At 31.9% G+C, this 15,426-nt stretch overlaps 1 protein-coding gene across 2 annotated transcripts in view; it reads right to left on the bottom strand.

The window, feature by feature from the left end:
* The window catches only part of LOC129780093 (telomerase-binding protein EST1A), a 195,974-nt gene that overhangs the window by 48,259 nt on the left and 132,289 nt on the right, over positions 1–15,426 (bottom strand). For both annotated transcript variants that reach the window (XM_055788134.1, XM_055788056.1), the window contains 4 exons: positions 9,174–9,247; positions 8,930–9,033; positions 8,193–8,308; positions 7,984–8,121 (listed from right to left, as the gene is read on the bottom strand). In XM_055788134.1, the coding sequence (XP_055644109.1) occupies positions 7,984–8,121; positions 8,193–8,308; positions 8,930–9,033; positions 9,174–9,247 (432 nt within the window). The remainder of the gene's footprint in view (positions 1–7,983; positions 8,122–8,192; positions 8,309–8,929; positions 9,034–9,173; positions 9,248–15,426) is intronic.

Genomic DNA, 15,426 nt, shown 5'->3' on the forward strand with positions numbered 1-15,426 from the left:
ACACTGAAATTGTGCAAACGCTCTTGATGCGGACGAATGGAAAGCGAAGCAAGAAAAAATCGGGCCTTAACGTGTTAATCTATCCATGTTTTCAATTTTTGGCTTCATCTATTCCATGCATGGGGTTTCAAATTTTTACTTCTCCTATTTATCGCATCTCAAAATTTAGGTTTTCACAATTTCTATGTTTCAAATTTTCACTCTTAATTTTTTACAAGTTTTAAAAGCGAACAAAAATTTGAATTTCTACTCATTTTTTTTATTTTTTGTGCAAATAATGTTGAATTTTCATAATTTTTATGTGGTTCCTCAATTTTAACGAATTTAGAAATTTGACAAATTTATGAATTCAAACAAATTTTGAAATTTTCATAAATTGTTAGATTTTTAAGAACTGAAATTAAATTTTAGATTTTTTACGGATTTTTAAATTTATGCTAATTTAAAATTTTTGACTGTTTTTTTTTAATTTTGGAGTTTTTGGAAATGCTTAAATTTTAACGATTTCTGGACTTTTTACGAATTTTTAAAATCTTACAATTTTTTACAAATTTCACAAATTTCCTTATTTTTGTTAAATAAAAAAAATATATCTCCGTGTCGAAATTTCAAATCTGAACCAATTTTAATTTTTTATAAATATATTTTTTAAATTTTTTGCACATTTTTCACCAATTTCAATGTTTTTCACGAATCTTCAAATTTAAATTTCGAATTTTCAAAATTTTTTAACTTTTTACAAAGTTTGAAACATGACAAATTTGTGATTTTTTACGAATTTTATATTTTCAACAACTTTTTAAATTTTTATTTATCTTTGAATTTAATCATATTTTTGAATTTAGCTTTCTTTGCTTTGCTTTTGCTTTCATTGAATTCTGTTCTTTTTTTGAATGTTGATTTTTTTTAATGATATTCTTTTTTTTGCGGATTTCCGAATTAATAAAAAAAATCTAAATTTTGACTATTCATTACGCACAAATTTTGCCATTCTTACGAACTCTCAACTTTAAGGAATGGCAGATGTTTTAAAAATTTCATTTTGTTAACTTTGTCGATCGTGTTCATTTAAAAAACATCAGAATTTTCACAAATGTTACGAATTTTCGTTTTTGGTTGCACGTTTTTATTATTCGCCTTTTTGTAATTACTGTTTTTTTTACTAATTTTCGCTTTCCAAATTATTCGCCTTTTAATGTTGCACTGATCTAATTTTTCCCCTTTATTTGTTGCTTTTGAAAATTTTCGCTTTTGTAATCGTTTGAGTTTTTAATGTTTTGCTTTTGTTTTGATTTATCACTTTTAAGAATTTACGCTCTTTCAATCGTTGCATTACAAATTTTGTTTCTTTAATTTTTATTTTTTTTCAATATTTCGATATTTCGCTTTTTTAATCTATCCATGTTTCAAATGTTTGGCTTCCTCTATTCTATGAAGTTCCATGCTTTCAATTCTCCTTTTTTTCGCATCTCAAAATTTTGGCTTCCACAATTTCTACGTTTCAAAATTTTCACTCTCAACTTTTTTTTTCAACTTTTTTGCCTTTGGTATTATTGTATTCTTTTCATTTTTATTTTGTTTTTGAAATTTTGAAATGCATCAAAATGAAAAACATAATGAAAACATTACTTTTATTACATTAAGTTTCGACTTTTTCGATTCCAGGATATTTCAATTATTCGCTTTTCCCATTTTTCAATCTTCAAAACATTTGCTTTTTTAATTTCTACACTTTAATATCTCTGCTTTATTTTTTTGTTTTATTTACTTATTTTTTCTTTTATAGTATTTCGCTTTTTAAATTTTAGAATCACAGTTTTTTTTCGATTTTTTTTCTATTTTTTGATTTTTTGCAGATTTTTATTTTTGTTTGCTCTTTATAGTTTTTTTTGTATTTTATTATCACATATTTTGATTATTTTTTGGCATTCTATAAGAATGTTTCAGAATTTTAAAAAAATCGGAGTTTTTTTTATCTTTATGAATTTTAGATTTTTTGCGAATGTTTGCTAATTTCTAAAATTTCTGCGGATTTTGACATATTATTTAATTTTTGCTCATCTGTAATTTTTCTTACGATTTTTTTATTGTGAAGAAATTTTGTAATTTTTACAAGCTATTGAATTTTGACGAACTTTCGGAATTTTGAATGTTTTGATTTTCTTTTTTTTTGCATTTTTTCAATTCTTTTTTTTTGCATTTTTTTTACAATTTTTTAATTTAAACATAAATTTGGATTTTATTCACTTTTTTATTTTTTGGTGCAAATAATGTTGAATTTTGACAAATTTTTATGTTGTTTTCTAAATTTTAACGAAATTAGAAATTTTGACTTGAAATTTTGAAATAGATATTTTGATTTTTTTACGAATTTTGAAATTTATACTATCTTTAAAATTTTGATTATTTTTCAACTTTCCACTAATTTTAAGATTTTTTGAATTGTTTTAGTTTGAAAGTTTTTCATTTTAATTTTTTACGAACTTACATACTCTTACAAATGTTTTTTTCTGAAATTCCTGCAAATTTTTACTTTTTATTTTTTTTAATTTTGTTAAATTTGTTGAATTAAAACAAATATATTTGAATTATGAAGTTCTATTAAATTCAAATTTAACTTTCTTTTCATAATTTTCAAAACTTTTAATAATTTTTAGAGTTTTTACCAATATCAATTTTTATACGAATCTGGAAAATTTTACTTATATGTAATTTTTTAACGAATTTAGGGATTTTTACTAATTATGAAAACAGAATGTTACAAATCAGTGGATTTTTCACTTATTTATGAATTATTGAATTTTCAAAAAATTTCGAATTTATATCTGAATTTAAAAATTTCAGAATTTTGACATTTTTTTACAATTTTTTCAACTTATTTAAAGTTTTAATTTTCATATTTTAACAAATTTTGAATTTTTTGCATTTTCTTCAATTTTTACAAATATTTGGGTTTTTACAAATTTTGTATTTTTTACGAATATATGAATGTGACAAAACTCAGCATTTGAACTAATTTTTGAATTTCAAAATTTCCGAATTTTATTATTTACCAGTTATTGAATTTTTTACCAATTCTGGAATTATTACAAATTTTAGAATTGTTACAGCTATTAATTTTATTAGGAACTTTCGATTTTTTACGAGGTTTAATTTTTAATATTTTTTCGGATTTTTACTTATTTTTGAATTTATTAAATTGTTTGCATTTTATTTTCAAATTTGTAGAATTTTTACAAATTTTTGAAGGTTTTGCGAACCTTATAGTATATATTACAAATTTAAGAATAGTTTGCTTTTTTGAAAATTGTTATTATTTTAATTTTTATTTTTTTTTTACTATTTTCTGCATGTTTTGAGTTATAACAATTTTTGAAATTTTTATGGTTTTAATAAATTTTTTCAAGAAATTGGAGTTTTGAAATTTTGACAATTTTTAATATTTATTCTTTTTTCTATATTTTATTTTTAAGAATTTCTGAATTCACAGAAAATCTGAATTGAAAAAAAAAATTGGCACAAATTTTAAAATTTTTACAGATTTTTGTTTTTTTTTATAATACTAGATATATTACAAACTTGGAGTTTCCATAAATTTGTTTATGAATTATAGGTAATTTACGAAACATTGAGATTTATGGAAATTATAAATTGCTACGAATTTTTGAATTTTTATAAATTACTGTTAAAAAATGTTTTAAAACTTTCAAAAATGTTTTCCCTAATTTTTATCAATTTTTGAACTGTTTTTTGCAAACTTATAGAATTTCTATGGATTGTGATTTTTTACCAATTTTTTTCAATTTTTATGATTTTTTGTTTACGATTGATTACGATTTTTTTAATTTGCACAAAATTTCTATTTTGAAAAAAAAAGTTTGAACCTCTACAGATTGCAGATTTACGACTAAGTTTTATGAATTTTTGAAATTTTGTAATATTCCCAAATTATAATTTTTACGAATTCAGTATTCCTAACAAATTTGAACGATTTGTAAAAATCTTAATAATTCTAATTTTTTTGAATGATTGTATTTTTTGTAAATTTTCAAATTTATATCTAAACTTTTTAATTTCTAAATTTGGATTATCGATACGATTCTTCCAACTTTTTCAAATTTTTGATTTTCGCCATTTTTAAAATGTTTACCAACTCTATAGTTTACACAAATTTGATTTTTTTCCCGAATTTATGGATTTTCACAAATCAGTCAAATTTTTGTGTGATTTTTATTTTTTTTTATTTTTTACGAATTTATTAATTTAAAAAATGTTAAAATTTTTATCTCATTAAATTTATTTTTTTTTTCCTTATTTTAGAATTTATACGAGCTTTGGAATTTTTATCAAATTTCAAAATTTTACATATCTAAAACTTCTACCGGTTTTCAAATTATTTTAAATTTTATAATTTTCTTAAAAAATTTCGATTTTGTTTTATTGTTTTAGATTTTTTACTAATTTTTTAGCTTAAAGAATTTTTTAAATATTCTTTTAAACATTTTTAGACTTTTCACATTTTTTAAATTTTTGACAAATATTAGATTTGTTAAAAATTTTGGAATATTTACGAACTATTGAATTTTTACTAATTTTAAAATTTTCGCTCTATCCTTTTTTTTTGCTTATTTATTAAGTTTTTTTAATGAATTTTCGAATTCTGAATTTTTCACACTATATTTTTTTCTTTTACGATATTTTACAAATTGGTTTTTGCGAATTTACGAGTTTACAAAAATTTAAAAGTTTAAACTATTTTTTTATTCTCAAATTGTATTCCATTTTACGATTTACTGCCTGTTAGAGAATTTTAGATATTTTACAAATTGTTGTATTGTTTGGATTTTTTTTTAAATTTTAATAAGTTTCAAAATTTTTACAATTTTTGTATTCCCACAAGTTTTTGAAATTTTACGATTTTCTACAGTGTTTACATTTTTTTTTATTTTTACAATTCGCTGAATTTGATATTTGAAATAAAAATGAGTTTTGATTTTTTTTAAATTTTTTTATTTGCGAATTATAATCTTCACTATTCACGAGTTTTTACGATTAATTCTAACCCTTTTAAATGTTTTTTTTTTGTTAAATTTGTCGAATTTACCAAGTTTTATAATTTAGGCCAATTTTTGAATTTATACAAATTTTAAAGTTATTAAAGGGTGTGTCACATCAAATTGCATCACGGAAAAAACGCTGTAGAAATTTAATTTTTAGGAATTATATCTTCAGCTTTCGCTTATAATCAGATAAGAGTGTATAGATCACGTTGGCCATGCTTCACTGTCAATTTTTCGTAAATTTGGAAAAATGTCGTCGAACGAAAAAGAGCGTCGTGAATTAATCCTGTGCACTCAATTCGAGAATCCGGAGTTGTCACATCGGGACATCGGTAAGATGCTGGGAATCGTCCAATCCACGGTCAGCAGAGTACTAAAACGATACTTCGAGAACCTAACCATCGACCGGAAGGTGAAGAACGGCAAAAATGGATGCTCCGTCAGTGAAATAGATCACAAGCGCGTAGTTAATCAGTTTAGACGTGATCCGAGAAGTTCGGTCCGGGATGTCGCCGATAAGCTGAATTTGTCAAGTTCATTCGTCCAGCGGACCAAGCAGCGGGAGGGCCTGCGTACATACAAGGTTCAGAAGGCTCCTAACCGCGACGAAAGGCAAAACATGGTGGGGAAGACGCGAGCCCGGAAGCTGTACACCGAAATGCTGACGAAGCCGCATTGCCTGGTAATGGACGACGAAACCTACGTCAAAGCGGACTTTCGTCAGCTGCCGGGCCTGTTGTTCTTCTCCGCAGAGGACAAATTCAGCGTTCCGGAGGAGATTCGCAAGCAGAAACTATCCAAGTTTGCCAAAAAGTACATGGTGTGGCAAGCGATCTGCTCTTGCGGAAAGCGGAGCGCCCCCTTCGTGATGACCGGCACGGTAAACGGGCAGGTTTACCTTAAGGAGTGCCTACAGAAGCGCTTACTACCACTATTGAAGCAGCACGAGGGCACGACCATCTTCTGGCCGGATCTCGCTTCGTGCCACTATTCAAAGGACGTGTTGGAGTGGTACGAAGCCAACGGGGTCACCTTCGTGCCGAAGGAAATGAACCCGCCCAACGCGCCGGAGCTTCGCCCAATAGAGAAATATTGGGCGATTATGAAGCAAGCCCTCCGGAAGAACCCAAAAGTTGTCAAATCGAAGGCGGACTTCAAGAGAAAATGGATTTCTGTTCAAAAAAAACTACAACCTGACGTTGTACAGAACCTTATGGACGGGGTAAAGAGGAAGGTGCGAGCAAACGGGCTTGGGCTCGAAGTATGAATAAAAAGAAAATGCCAAAAGTTGTTTAATAGTTTTTATTTTACTGTCTAAAATTTTCAAAAGGATCGGTCTACTGGGCGAATTTCTACAGCGTTTTTTCCGTGATACAATTTGATGTGACACACCCTTTATATTTTTTTCAAATTTGTTTATTTACACTTTCATTATTTTTTACAAAATTTTCAGTTTTTGGGTATTTTAAATTCACCCAAATTTATGAACTGATGAATTTTTACGAATTTCTGAATGTTTGTTAACTTTTTAAATTATCTGCCAATATTTTTGGAATTTTTTCTCATTCTATAACTAGTTTTGACGAATATTTGAATGTTTACAAAATTATACAAATTTTAAAAGTTACTAACCTATGAATTGTTTGTTTTAATCAAATTCATAGAATATTAACAAATTTTCGAATTATTAGGTTTTTTTTTAAATTTTTTTGATTTTCACTTCCAGTCTTAATGTTTTGAATTGTCGATTTGTCAAATAAAAAAAAAGTAGAATTTTCAGAAAGTGTTGAATTTGAAAACATAAAAAATAGCACTTCTGATGTTTTGGAGTTGTCAATTTTTCAATTTGAATTAGTCAATATTGTCAATTTTGTTAATTTTGTCAAATTTGCAAACTTTGTAAGTTTTGTAAATTTGTCAATTTTGTTAATTTTGTCAATTTTGTCAATTTTGTCAATTTTGTCAATTTTGTCAATTTTGTCAATTTATTTTAAGTTTTAAATTTCCCCAAATTTATGAATTGATGATTTTTACAAATTCAATTTTTTTTACGAATTTTTGAATGTTTGTTAACTTTTAAATTCTCTGCCAACAGTTTTGCAATTTTCTCACATTCTATAACAAGTTTTGACGAATTTTTGAATGTTTACATAATTATACAAATTTTTAAAATTACTAACCTATGGATTGTTTTTTTTTTGTCAAATTCATAAAATTTTAACAAATTTTAAAGTTATTACATTTTTTTTAAATTTTTTTGATTTTCACTTCCAGTCTTAATTTTTTGAATTCTCGATTTGTCAAACAAAAAAAAATAGAAATTTCAGAAAGTGTTGAATTTGAAAACATAAAAAATAGCATTTTTGATGTTTTGAAATTGTCAATTTTACAATTTTTCAATTTTGTTAATTTTGTTAATTTTGTCAATTTTGTCAATTTTGTTTTTTTTTCAATTTGTCAACTTGGTTAACTTTGTCAATTTTGTTAATTTAAATTTTATCAATTTTGTCGATTTTGTAAATTTTGTCAATTTTGTCAATATAGTATTTTTTCAATTTTGTCAATTTTGTTAATCTTGTTAATTTTGTCAATTTTGTCAACTTTGTCATTTTTGGCAATTTTGCCAATTTTGACAATTTAGTATTTTTTGTAATTTGTAAACTTTGTAAATTTTGTAAATTTTGTAAGTTTGTCAATTTTATCAATTTTATCAATTTTGCCAATTTTGTCAATTTCGTCAATGTTGTTAATTTTTTTCAATTTTGTCAATTTAGTAATTTTTTTCAATTTTGTCAATTTTGTTAATTTTGTTAATTTTGTCATTTGTTTCAATTTTGTTGATTATTTTTGAATTTTGTCAATTTTTTTGAATTTTGTCATTTTTTCCCTTCTGCCAATTTTGTCAATTTGTTTCCATACTCACCCCCTCCATCCGGTTTTGTACGATGCTCAGATATTCTTCGGCTCCTGCCTGCGTCGCCACCTTCCTCAGCACGGGTGGATCACACTTGCACAGATAGCCCGTACCGAAGAAGATGAGTTTCTGCATCCGAAGTGCATTCTAAACGAGTTTAAAAGAGTTAGTAATACAAAATTGAAAATATTAACTTCGAAGGTTAAATCAACGATTACCTGGGCTTCCTCCATATCGCGGTCCTTGTGGGTGAAGATCGGCTCGGGGACATCGTACATCAGCGGGGTGAAGCCCGCCAGGGTGATATCCTCCTGCAGTCGAACCACTTCAAAGTCTTAGAGGCGTTCAAATGAGAAAGTGAAAGTAAAAAAAGGTTGAATAAATCTTGATGATCCTCATGATCATCTTCACAATAATCATCGCGCTTAATTGCATTCACGATGACAGGTGGGCTTCAAAAATGTGCTTATCAGTGAAAGGTACTCCAAAAAAAAAGAGAGAAAGGAGTTTAATCGATGAAATGCATGAAAAAATTTTATGTGACTGAACTCAATACGGATCATCGTTGTTTCAAGGCGAGAAATGGGTAATTGTTTTTATTTCAGTGTTTGTAGGTCATCAAGGCGGTTTGCTGCCCTTCGCGATAAGTGTACTTAACGAGGACCACGCGTATGCCATTGGGGAAAAATGGTTTGATGGCTAAATTTTAACACCGAAAAAACCGAAACAATTTCTTCGGACATTCCGGCTTAATTGAACCCCGTCACAACCGGCTATCGGTCGCGCACGTGGTCACAAATTGGGTTACCCGGTGTGTTGTACTGCACGTGTGTTGTTTTTAGGTTTTTTTTTTTTTTTGGTTTGTTTGATTTAAGTGCAGCACCAGAGAGAAATAGAAATGATGTACATAGAATAGGGAGAAAGGTGAAAGACACACGGGGCGCGCTCGACTTACCTGCCTCTGAAACCACTGAAAGAATCTCCTTGTTGGTGTCCAGCCGGGCCAGCAGCGTCATGAGGTTGGACAGTCCAGACCAGGGGTCGTGTCCGGTGGAAGCACTACAATCGGGAGGGGTGAGAGGGTGAATGCAGGGAAGGGAAGGCAACAAAAGTGAATTCATTCACGTGAGAAGAAGGCAGGCGCACCTCACACACCTCAGGCAGTGTAAGTGCTTATTAGGCCATATATGTGCACTTACCCTATTTTGTAGTCTGTACAGAACGGCGGCGGATTCCACGTGCTCGTGTGATAAAGCATCCAATCGCACCACACCTGTGTGGGAAGAAATGGGCAAAGAAAGTGTGGTGAGCGAGAAAGTGCATGAGAAGAAGTCGAATGAATCAACAAAAAAAAAGGTTCAACAGAAGGGTCGGAGTAGAGAAAACCTTTCATTTCGATGACCATGTGGTAAAGCAAGTAAGTAAGTAAGTAAACAAACAAGGTCACGAGGTGTTGGGGGTCTGGTGGGCTCGACATTCGAGAAGCACACGCGAGAATACCCCGGAGACATGTTTAGGCTGAATGAGGATTCCACCGACTTAGCACGCGACGACACATCAATGGGTGGTGGCGGCGGTGGTGGTAATTTGGACCCATGGGCATTCCATTGCGGGGGGCAATGCGGGTACAAAACGACGCAGTAGAAAGTGACGTTAGGATGTCGATGCTGCGCGCGAATAATGTGGTGGAAAGGTCTCTCTCGCCAGATCTCGTACGGAAGAATTGAGAAATTGATTGCCACCTAACAACAACAACAGCGCCGGCTTCCCGGCATGTAAGCGCGCATTATCCAAGCCAAGCAGGAAGCTGCTGCCGCCCCTACTTGACGAGCCGAAAGGCGAAGGAACAAATTCAACAAAGTCAAACAGATATTTGAAGATTACAGTAATTATCTTCGACAATCAATTCCGATGGGCAAACCTACTTAGCCACCACCATTCGTTGTCTGTTGCTCGTCTAGGGATTCGAGTTCGGTCTCAGCTCCCCCTGGAGGGAGGTAGGGATGGGATACCCTCCTTCTGGGTGAGTGTGTCCGTCCCGGTGAGTATTATTAAATAAAAGAAAGTGGCTGAACCCGAAAGGTCTCCGAAAGGGGCGCGCTTTGGCGTTGGCAATCGGGTGAGAACCGTTCCTGTGATTCCACAAGACCGCGCCGTGTGAACCGGCCGGGTAATGATACACCCAGGAAGTCATTAGTAATCATTATTTGTACCCAGTGTACATTCAATTCATTTTAACGATATTGGAAAGTGAGAGTGAGAGCAGCGCCGGCCTACATTTTGGGAGGCGATATTTCGAGCGGTTCGGCCCGGATGATTATCCAGAACGTGATCGATTTAATGCAGGGCAAGCATGTATGCAATTGAATGTGTGTTGTTTTCGACTTTTGAATTTTAACATCGTGTCATTCTGAGGTATGGAAGAGTCAGGGATACAGCAACCTACCAGGGGAGTCATTAAACTCGAAACAGCTATAACAATTATTGAACGTTGTGTACATTCCGGTTAACGGCCTGGGATGCACCTTTTTTTGTAAAATGGAGTCCATACTACCGAGCAGTACTCTAATGTAGAGCGGACCAACGAAAAGTAAATTGCTTTCAAGCAGTAAATATTTCTGAAATTTTGTTGTCGTCTCCAAAGCCACCACACAACCGATTCGGTTCGGATTTTTATAGTATAATTTGTGGATGATTTTTTTGAAATTTTGGAGACGCAATTCTGCTAAGAGATACAAAAAAGTGCACAATAAAACTTCTCTTAAATGGCATTTTTTCAATACAAATTCGACATTTTCTGTGTGATAAAAATATTGATTGTTTACATTTCAAGCAAACGAACTGTACTACGCTCTAAGGCTGTGGTACATATCTTACAAGTTCCACCTTCATCAAGAAGAATTCAAGAGCGGTGAATGATTTTTCATTTTCTCTCTTTCTCTTTCTCTTTCTCTTACTCTTACTCTTACTCTTACTCTTACTCTTACTCTTACTCTTACTCTTACTCTTACTCTTACTCTTACTCTTACTCTTACTCTTACTCTTACTCTTACTCTTACTCTTACTCTTACTCTTACTCTTACTCTTACTCTTACTCTTACTCTTACTCTTACTCTTACTCTTACTCTTACTCTTACTCTTACTCTTACTCTTACTCTTACTCTTACTCTTACTCTTACTCTTACTCTTACTCTTACTCTTACTCTTACTCTTACTCTTACTCTTACTCTTACTCTTACTCTTACTCTTACTCTTACTCTTACTCTTTCTCTTTCTCTTACTCTTACTCTTTCTCTTACTCTTACTCTTACTCTTACTCTTACTCTTACTCTTACTCTTACTCTTACTCTTACTCTTACTCTTACTCTTACTCTTACTCTTACTCTTACTCTTACTCTTACTCTTACTCTTACTCTTACTCTTACTCTTACTCTTACTCTTACTCTTACTCTTACTCTTACTCTTACTCTTACTCTTTCTCTTACTCTTACTCTTACTCTTTCTCTTTCTCTTTCTCTTACTCTTACTCTTACTCTTACTCTTACTCTTACTCTTACTCTTACTCTTACTCTTACTCTTACTCTTACTCTTACTCTTACTCTTACTCTTACTCTTACTCTTACTCTTACTCTTACTCTTACTCTTACTCTTACTCTTACTCTTACTCTTACTCTTACTCTTACTCTTACTCTTACTCTTACTCTTACTCTTACTCTTACTCTTACTCTTACTCTTACTCTTACTCTTACTCTTACTCTTACTCTTACTCTTACTCTTACTCTTACTCTTACTCTTACTCTTACTCTTACTCTTACTCTTACTCTTACTCTTACTCTTACTCTTACTCTTACTCTTACTCTTACTCTTACTCTTACTCTTACTCTTACTCTTACTCTTACTCTTACTCTTACTCTTACTCTTACTCTTACTCTTACTCTTACTCTTAAGGTGGAAACAGAATGCCGCGTTGTGCGTTGCTTCTCATCAGCAGTCATTGTTTGCGTTTTGTACTAAAACATTCGCCCGACGCAGTCTGTTGATTTGCAGTCACAATCTAGCATTCGCGTCACCACTTTTCATGTAAACAAAATAAAGTTCGTATGAAAATCTTATTCTTGCTGTGTCCATGGATCAGTTGAATGTTTTTAAAAACAACACATTGACATATCCGCACTGGCGGCATTGAGCTTCGTTTACTAGTTTAGGGGAGAGTGAAAGAATAGCTGATTTACAGTCAGAATGAACACGTTTTCAAAATTAAAATTATGAATGAAAATTAGCTTTTCTATATCAAACTAGTATTCTATTTAAATGACAAACATTTTTGTTTGCAGGTGAAAAAGTCTCATACGAAAATTGTTTATGAAGACAACATTATATTATGATGAGAAAATTCAGCAACAATGTTGGAATCGTTCAGCCATATGGTTGAATGAAAGTCAGAAACACGTGTTTCAAGTAATCAAATAACATGATGTGAAAATTTTCATCCAAATTATAGAGTTTAAAACCCGGCTTCGTGTCTTCTAATCTGATAGAGATTACACTAATAAGTTTGGGACCCAAATTATGGTCCTAATTTGAAGTAGTCACCAGACGTCGACACCATGCCACTGTTATCGCGAATTCGGCGCAAGCAGATTAGAATAAATGTTAGCGTTTAGTAAAACAATGATAATGACGCAACGCATTATTGTGTTCGACTAAATAGAAACACACATATTTAAAATGAAGTGTCAAAGCACAATTGTCGCAACGCGACGCATAGCGCGGCATTCTGGTCCCACCTTTACTCTTACTCTTACTCTTACACTTACTCTTTTTCCTCTCTCTGTCTCTTTTTTCTTTCTGTCTCTTTTTTCTCTCTGTCTCTTTTTTTCTCTCTGTCTCTTTTTTCTCTGTCTCTTTTTTCTCTCGGTACTTTTTTCTCTTTGTCTCTTTTTTCTCTCTGTCTCTTTTTTCTCTGTCTCTTTTTCCTCTGTCCCATTTTTCTCTGTCTCTTTTTTCTCTGTCTCTTTTTTCTCTGTTCCTTTTTTCTCTGTCTCTTTTTTCTCTGTCTCTTTTTTCACTGTCTCCTTTGTCTCTTTTTTCTCTCTGTCTCTTTTGTCTCTTTTTTCTCTCTGTCTCTTTTCTCTCTGTCTCTTTTCTCTCTGTCGCTTTTCTCTCTTTTTTCTCTCTGTCTCTTTTCTCTCTGTCGCTTTTCTCTCTGTCTCTTTTCTCTCTGTCTCTTTTCTCTCTTTTCTCTCTGTCTCTTTTCTCTCTTTTTTCACTCTTTTTTCTCTCTGTCTCTTTTCTCTCTTTTTTCTCTCTGTCTCTTTTCTCTCTTTTTTTTCTCTCTCTTTTTTCTCTCTGTCTCTTTTTTCTCTCGATCTCTTTTCACTTTTTTCTCTCGGTCTCTTTTCTCTTTTTTCTCTGTCTCTTTTCTCTCTTTTTTCCCTCTGTCTCTTTTTTCTCTGTCCCTTTTTTCTCTCTGTCTCTTTTTTCTCTGTCTCTTTTTTCTCTCTGTCTCTTTTTTCTCTCTGTCTCTTTTTTCTCCGTCTCTTTTTTCTCCGTCTCTTTTTTCTCTTTGTTCTCTCTCGGTCTCTTTTTTCTCTCTGTCTCTCTGTCTCTTTTTTCTCTCTGTCTGTCTCTTTTTTCCCTCTGTCTCTCTGTCTCTTTTTTCTCTCTGTCTCTCTGTCTCTTTTTTCTCTCTGTCTCTCTGTCTCTTTTTTCTCTCTGTCTCTTTTTTCTCTCTGTCTCTTTTTTCTCTCTGTCTCTTTTTTCTCTCTGTCTCTCTGTCTCTTTTTTCTCTGTCTCTTTTTTCTCTTTCTCTTTTTTCTCTCTGTCTCTTTTTTCTCTCTGTCTCTTTTTTCTCTCTGTCTCATTTTTCTCTGTCTCTTTTTTCCCTTTGTCTCTTTTTTCTCTCTGTCTCTTTTTTCTCTCTGTCTCTTTTTTCTCTCTGTCTCTTTTTTCTCTCTGTCTCCTTTTTCTCTCTGTCTCTTTTTTCTCTCTGTCTCTTTTTTCTCTGTCCCTTTTTTCTCTCTGTCTCTTTTTTCTATCTGTCTCTTTTTTCTATCTGTCTCTTTTTTCTCTGTCTCTTTTTTCTCTGTCTCTTTTTTCTCTCTGTCTCTCTTTTGTCTCTGTCTCTTTTTTCTCTCTGTCTCTTTTTTCTCTCTGTCTCTTTTTTCTCTGTCTCTTTTTTCTCTGTCCCTTTTTTCTCTCTGTCTCTTTTTTCTATCTGTCTCTTTTTTCTATCTGTCTCTTTTTTCTCTGTCTCTTTTTTCTCTGTCTCTTTTTTCTCTGTCTCTTTTTTCTCTCTGTCTCTCTTTTGTCTCTGTCTCTTTTTTCTCTCTGTCTCTTTTTTCTCTGTCTCTTTTTTCTCTATGTCTCTTTTATCGCTCTGTCTCTTTTTTCTCCATATCTATTTTTTTTTAAATTTTTTCTCTCTATCTATTTTTTTTTAGTTTTTTCCTATATCTATTTTTTTTTTAGTTTTTTCTCTCTTTCTCTAGTTTTTTAGAGGCGACTCCACCACCTATTTTCTATATATCAGACTCAACAACTCATGAGCCGGGACAATGGCTTTACTTCCCATCCGAAGGTAGACGTAACCAGAGTTTCTTCGCCTCAAACTTACTTTTTTTCAATGTTCTACATATATATTTTTAATATTCATTTTTACATTGATATTTTCTATTTTCGTTTCATTGAGCACGATCTGATATTCAGTAAACTAATTTCATATATGCATTCCAGCAGCTTATTGCTATAAATTAGCATTTCAAAAGCACAGCTGTTATGAATCAGCAAACTAAATACTTTTCAGATTCAGTCTTCTTATCAGTAAAACAGCATTCTAATTGTGCAGCTGCTTTCCGAGAGCATTGAATCTGCAGTAAAACAGAAGAGTAACCCTAATTTGCCAACTCGGAAGACCTTCCACTTTTGGGTACCATGTTGTAAGAGATTTTATAAATCAGAGGATTCGTCAGGAAATTAAGGGGATTCTTCCTCAATTCATGACTCGCCCGAACCAAAATTGTTGCCCAAAATCAAGCGCAGCACACAACTCACAAAAACGGTTCCACTTGCTGGATGGCGCCCGACTTTAAGTATCGTGTCGATGATGACAACAAGTGCCCAAAAACAGCATTAGCTTATTTCCATTTTCAACGATCATCATCTTCAATGAGTCTGAGAGGATACCAGAAGAAAAAAAAATGGCAAGCGAAATTGCGCCCAGCAAAACAGCTGCTTTAGTCGATCATCAAGACAATGACCGACACTCAAAATACCGCGAAGTGATGTGATTGATTAGTTTGTACAGCTAAAAACTCAGGGAAAAAAGCAACGCTCTCAACAGGGAGAGGATGGTTGCGAGATGTCGATGTTTTCTCGGGAATTGATTAGTGGCAGGTTGCGACAACTGATTGACTCATTCGCCGGCCTCCCAGTGTGGATAGAGGAAAACAA

The sequence above is a fragment of the Toxorhynchites rutilus genome, chromosome 1 (genome assembly GCF_029784135.1).
Source record: "Toxorhynchites rutilus septentrionalis strain SRP chromosome 1, ASM2978413v1, whole genome shotgun sequence".
NCBI classification, from domain to species: Eukaryota; Metazoa; Arthropoda; class Insecta; order Diptera; family Culicidae; genus Toxorhynchites; species Toxorhynchites rutilus.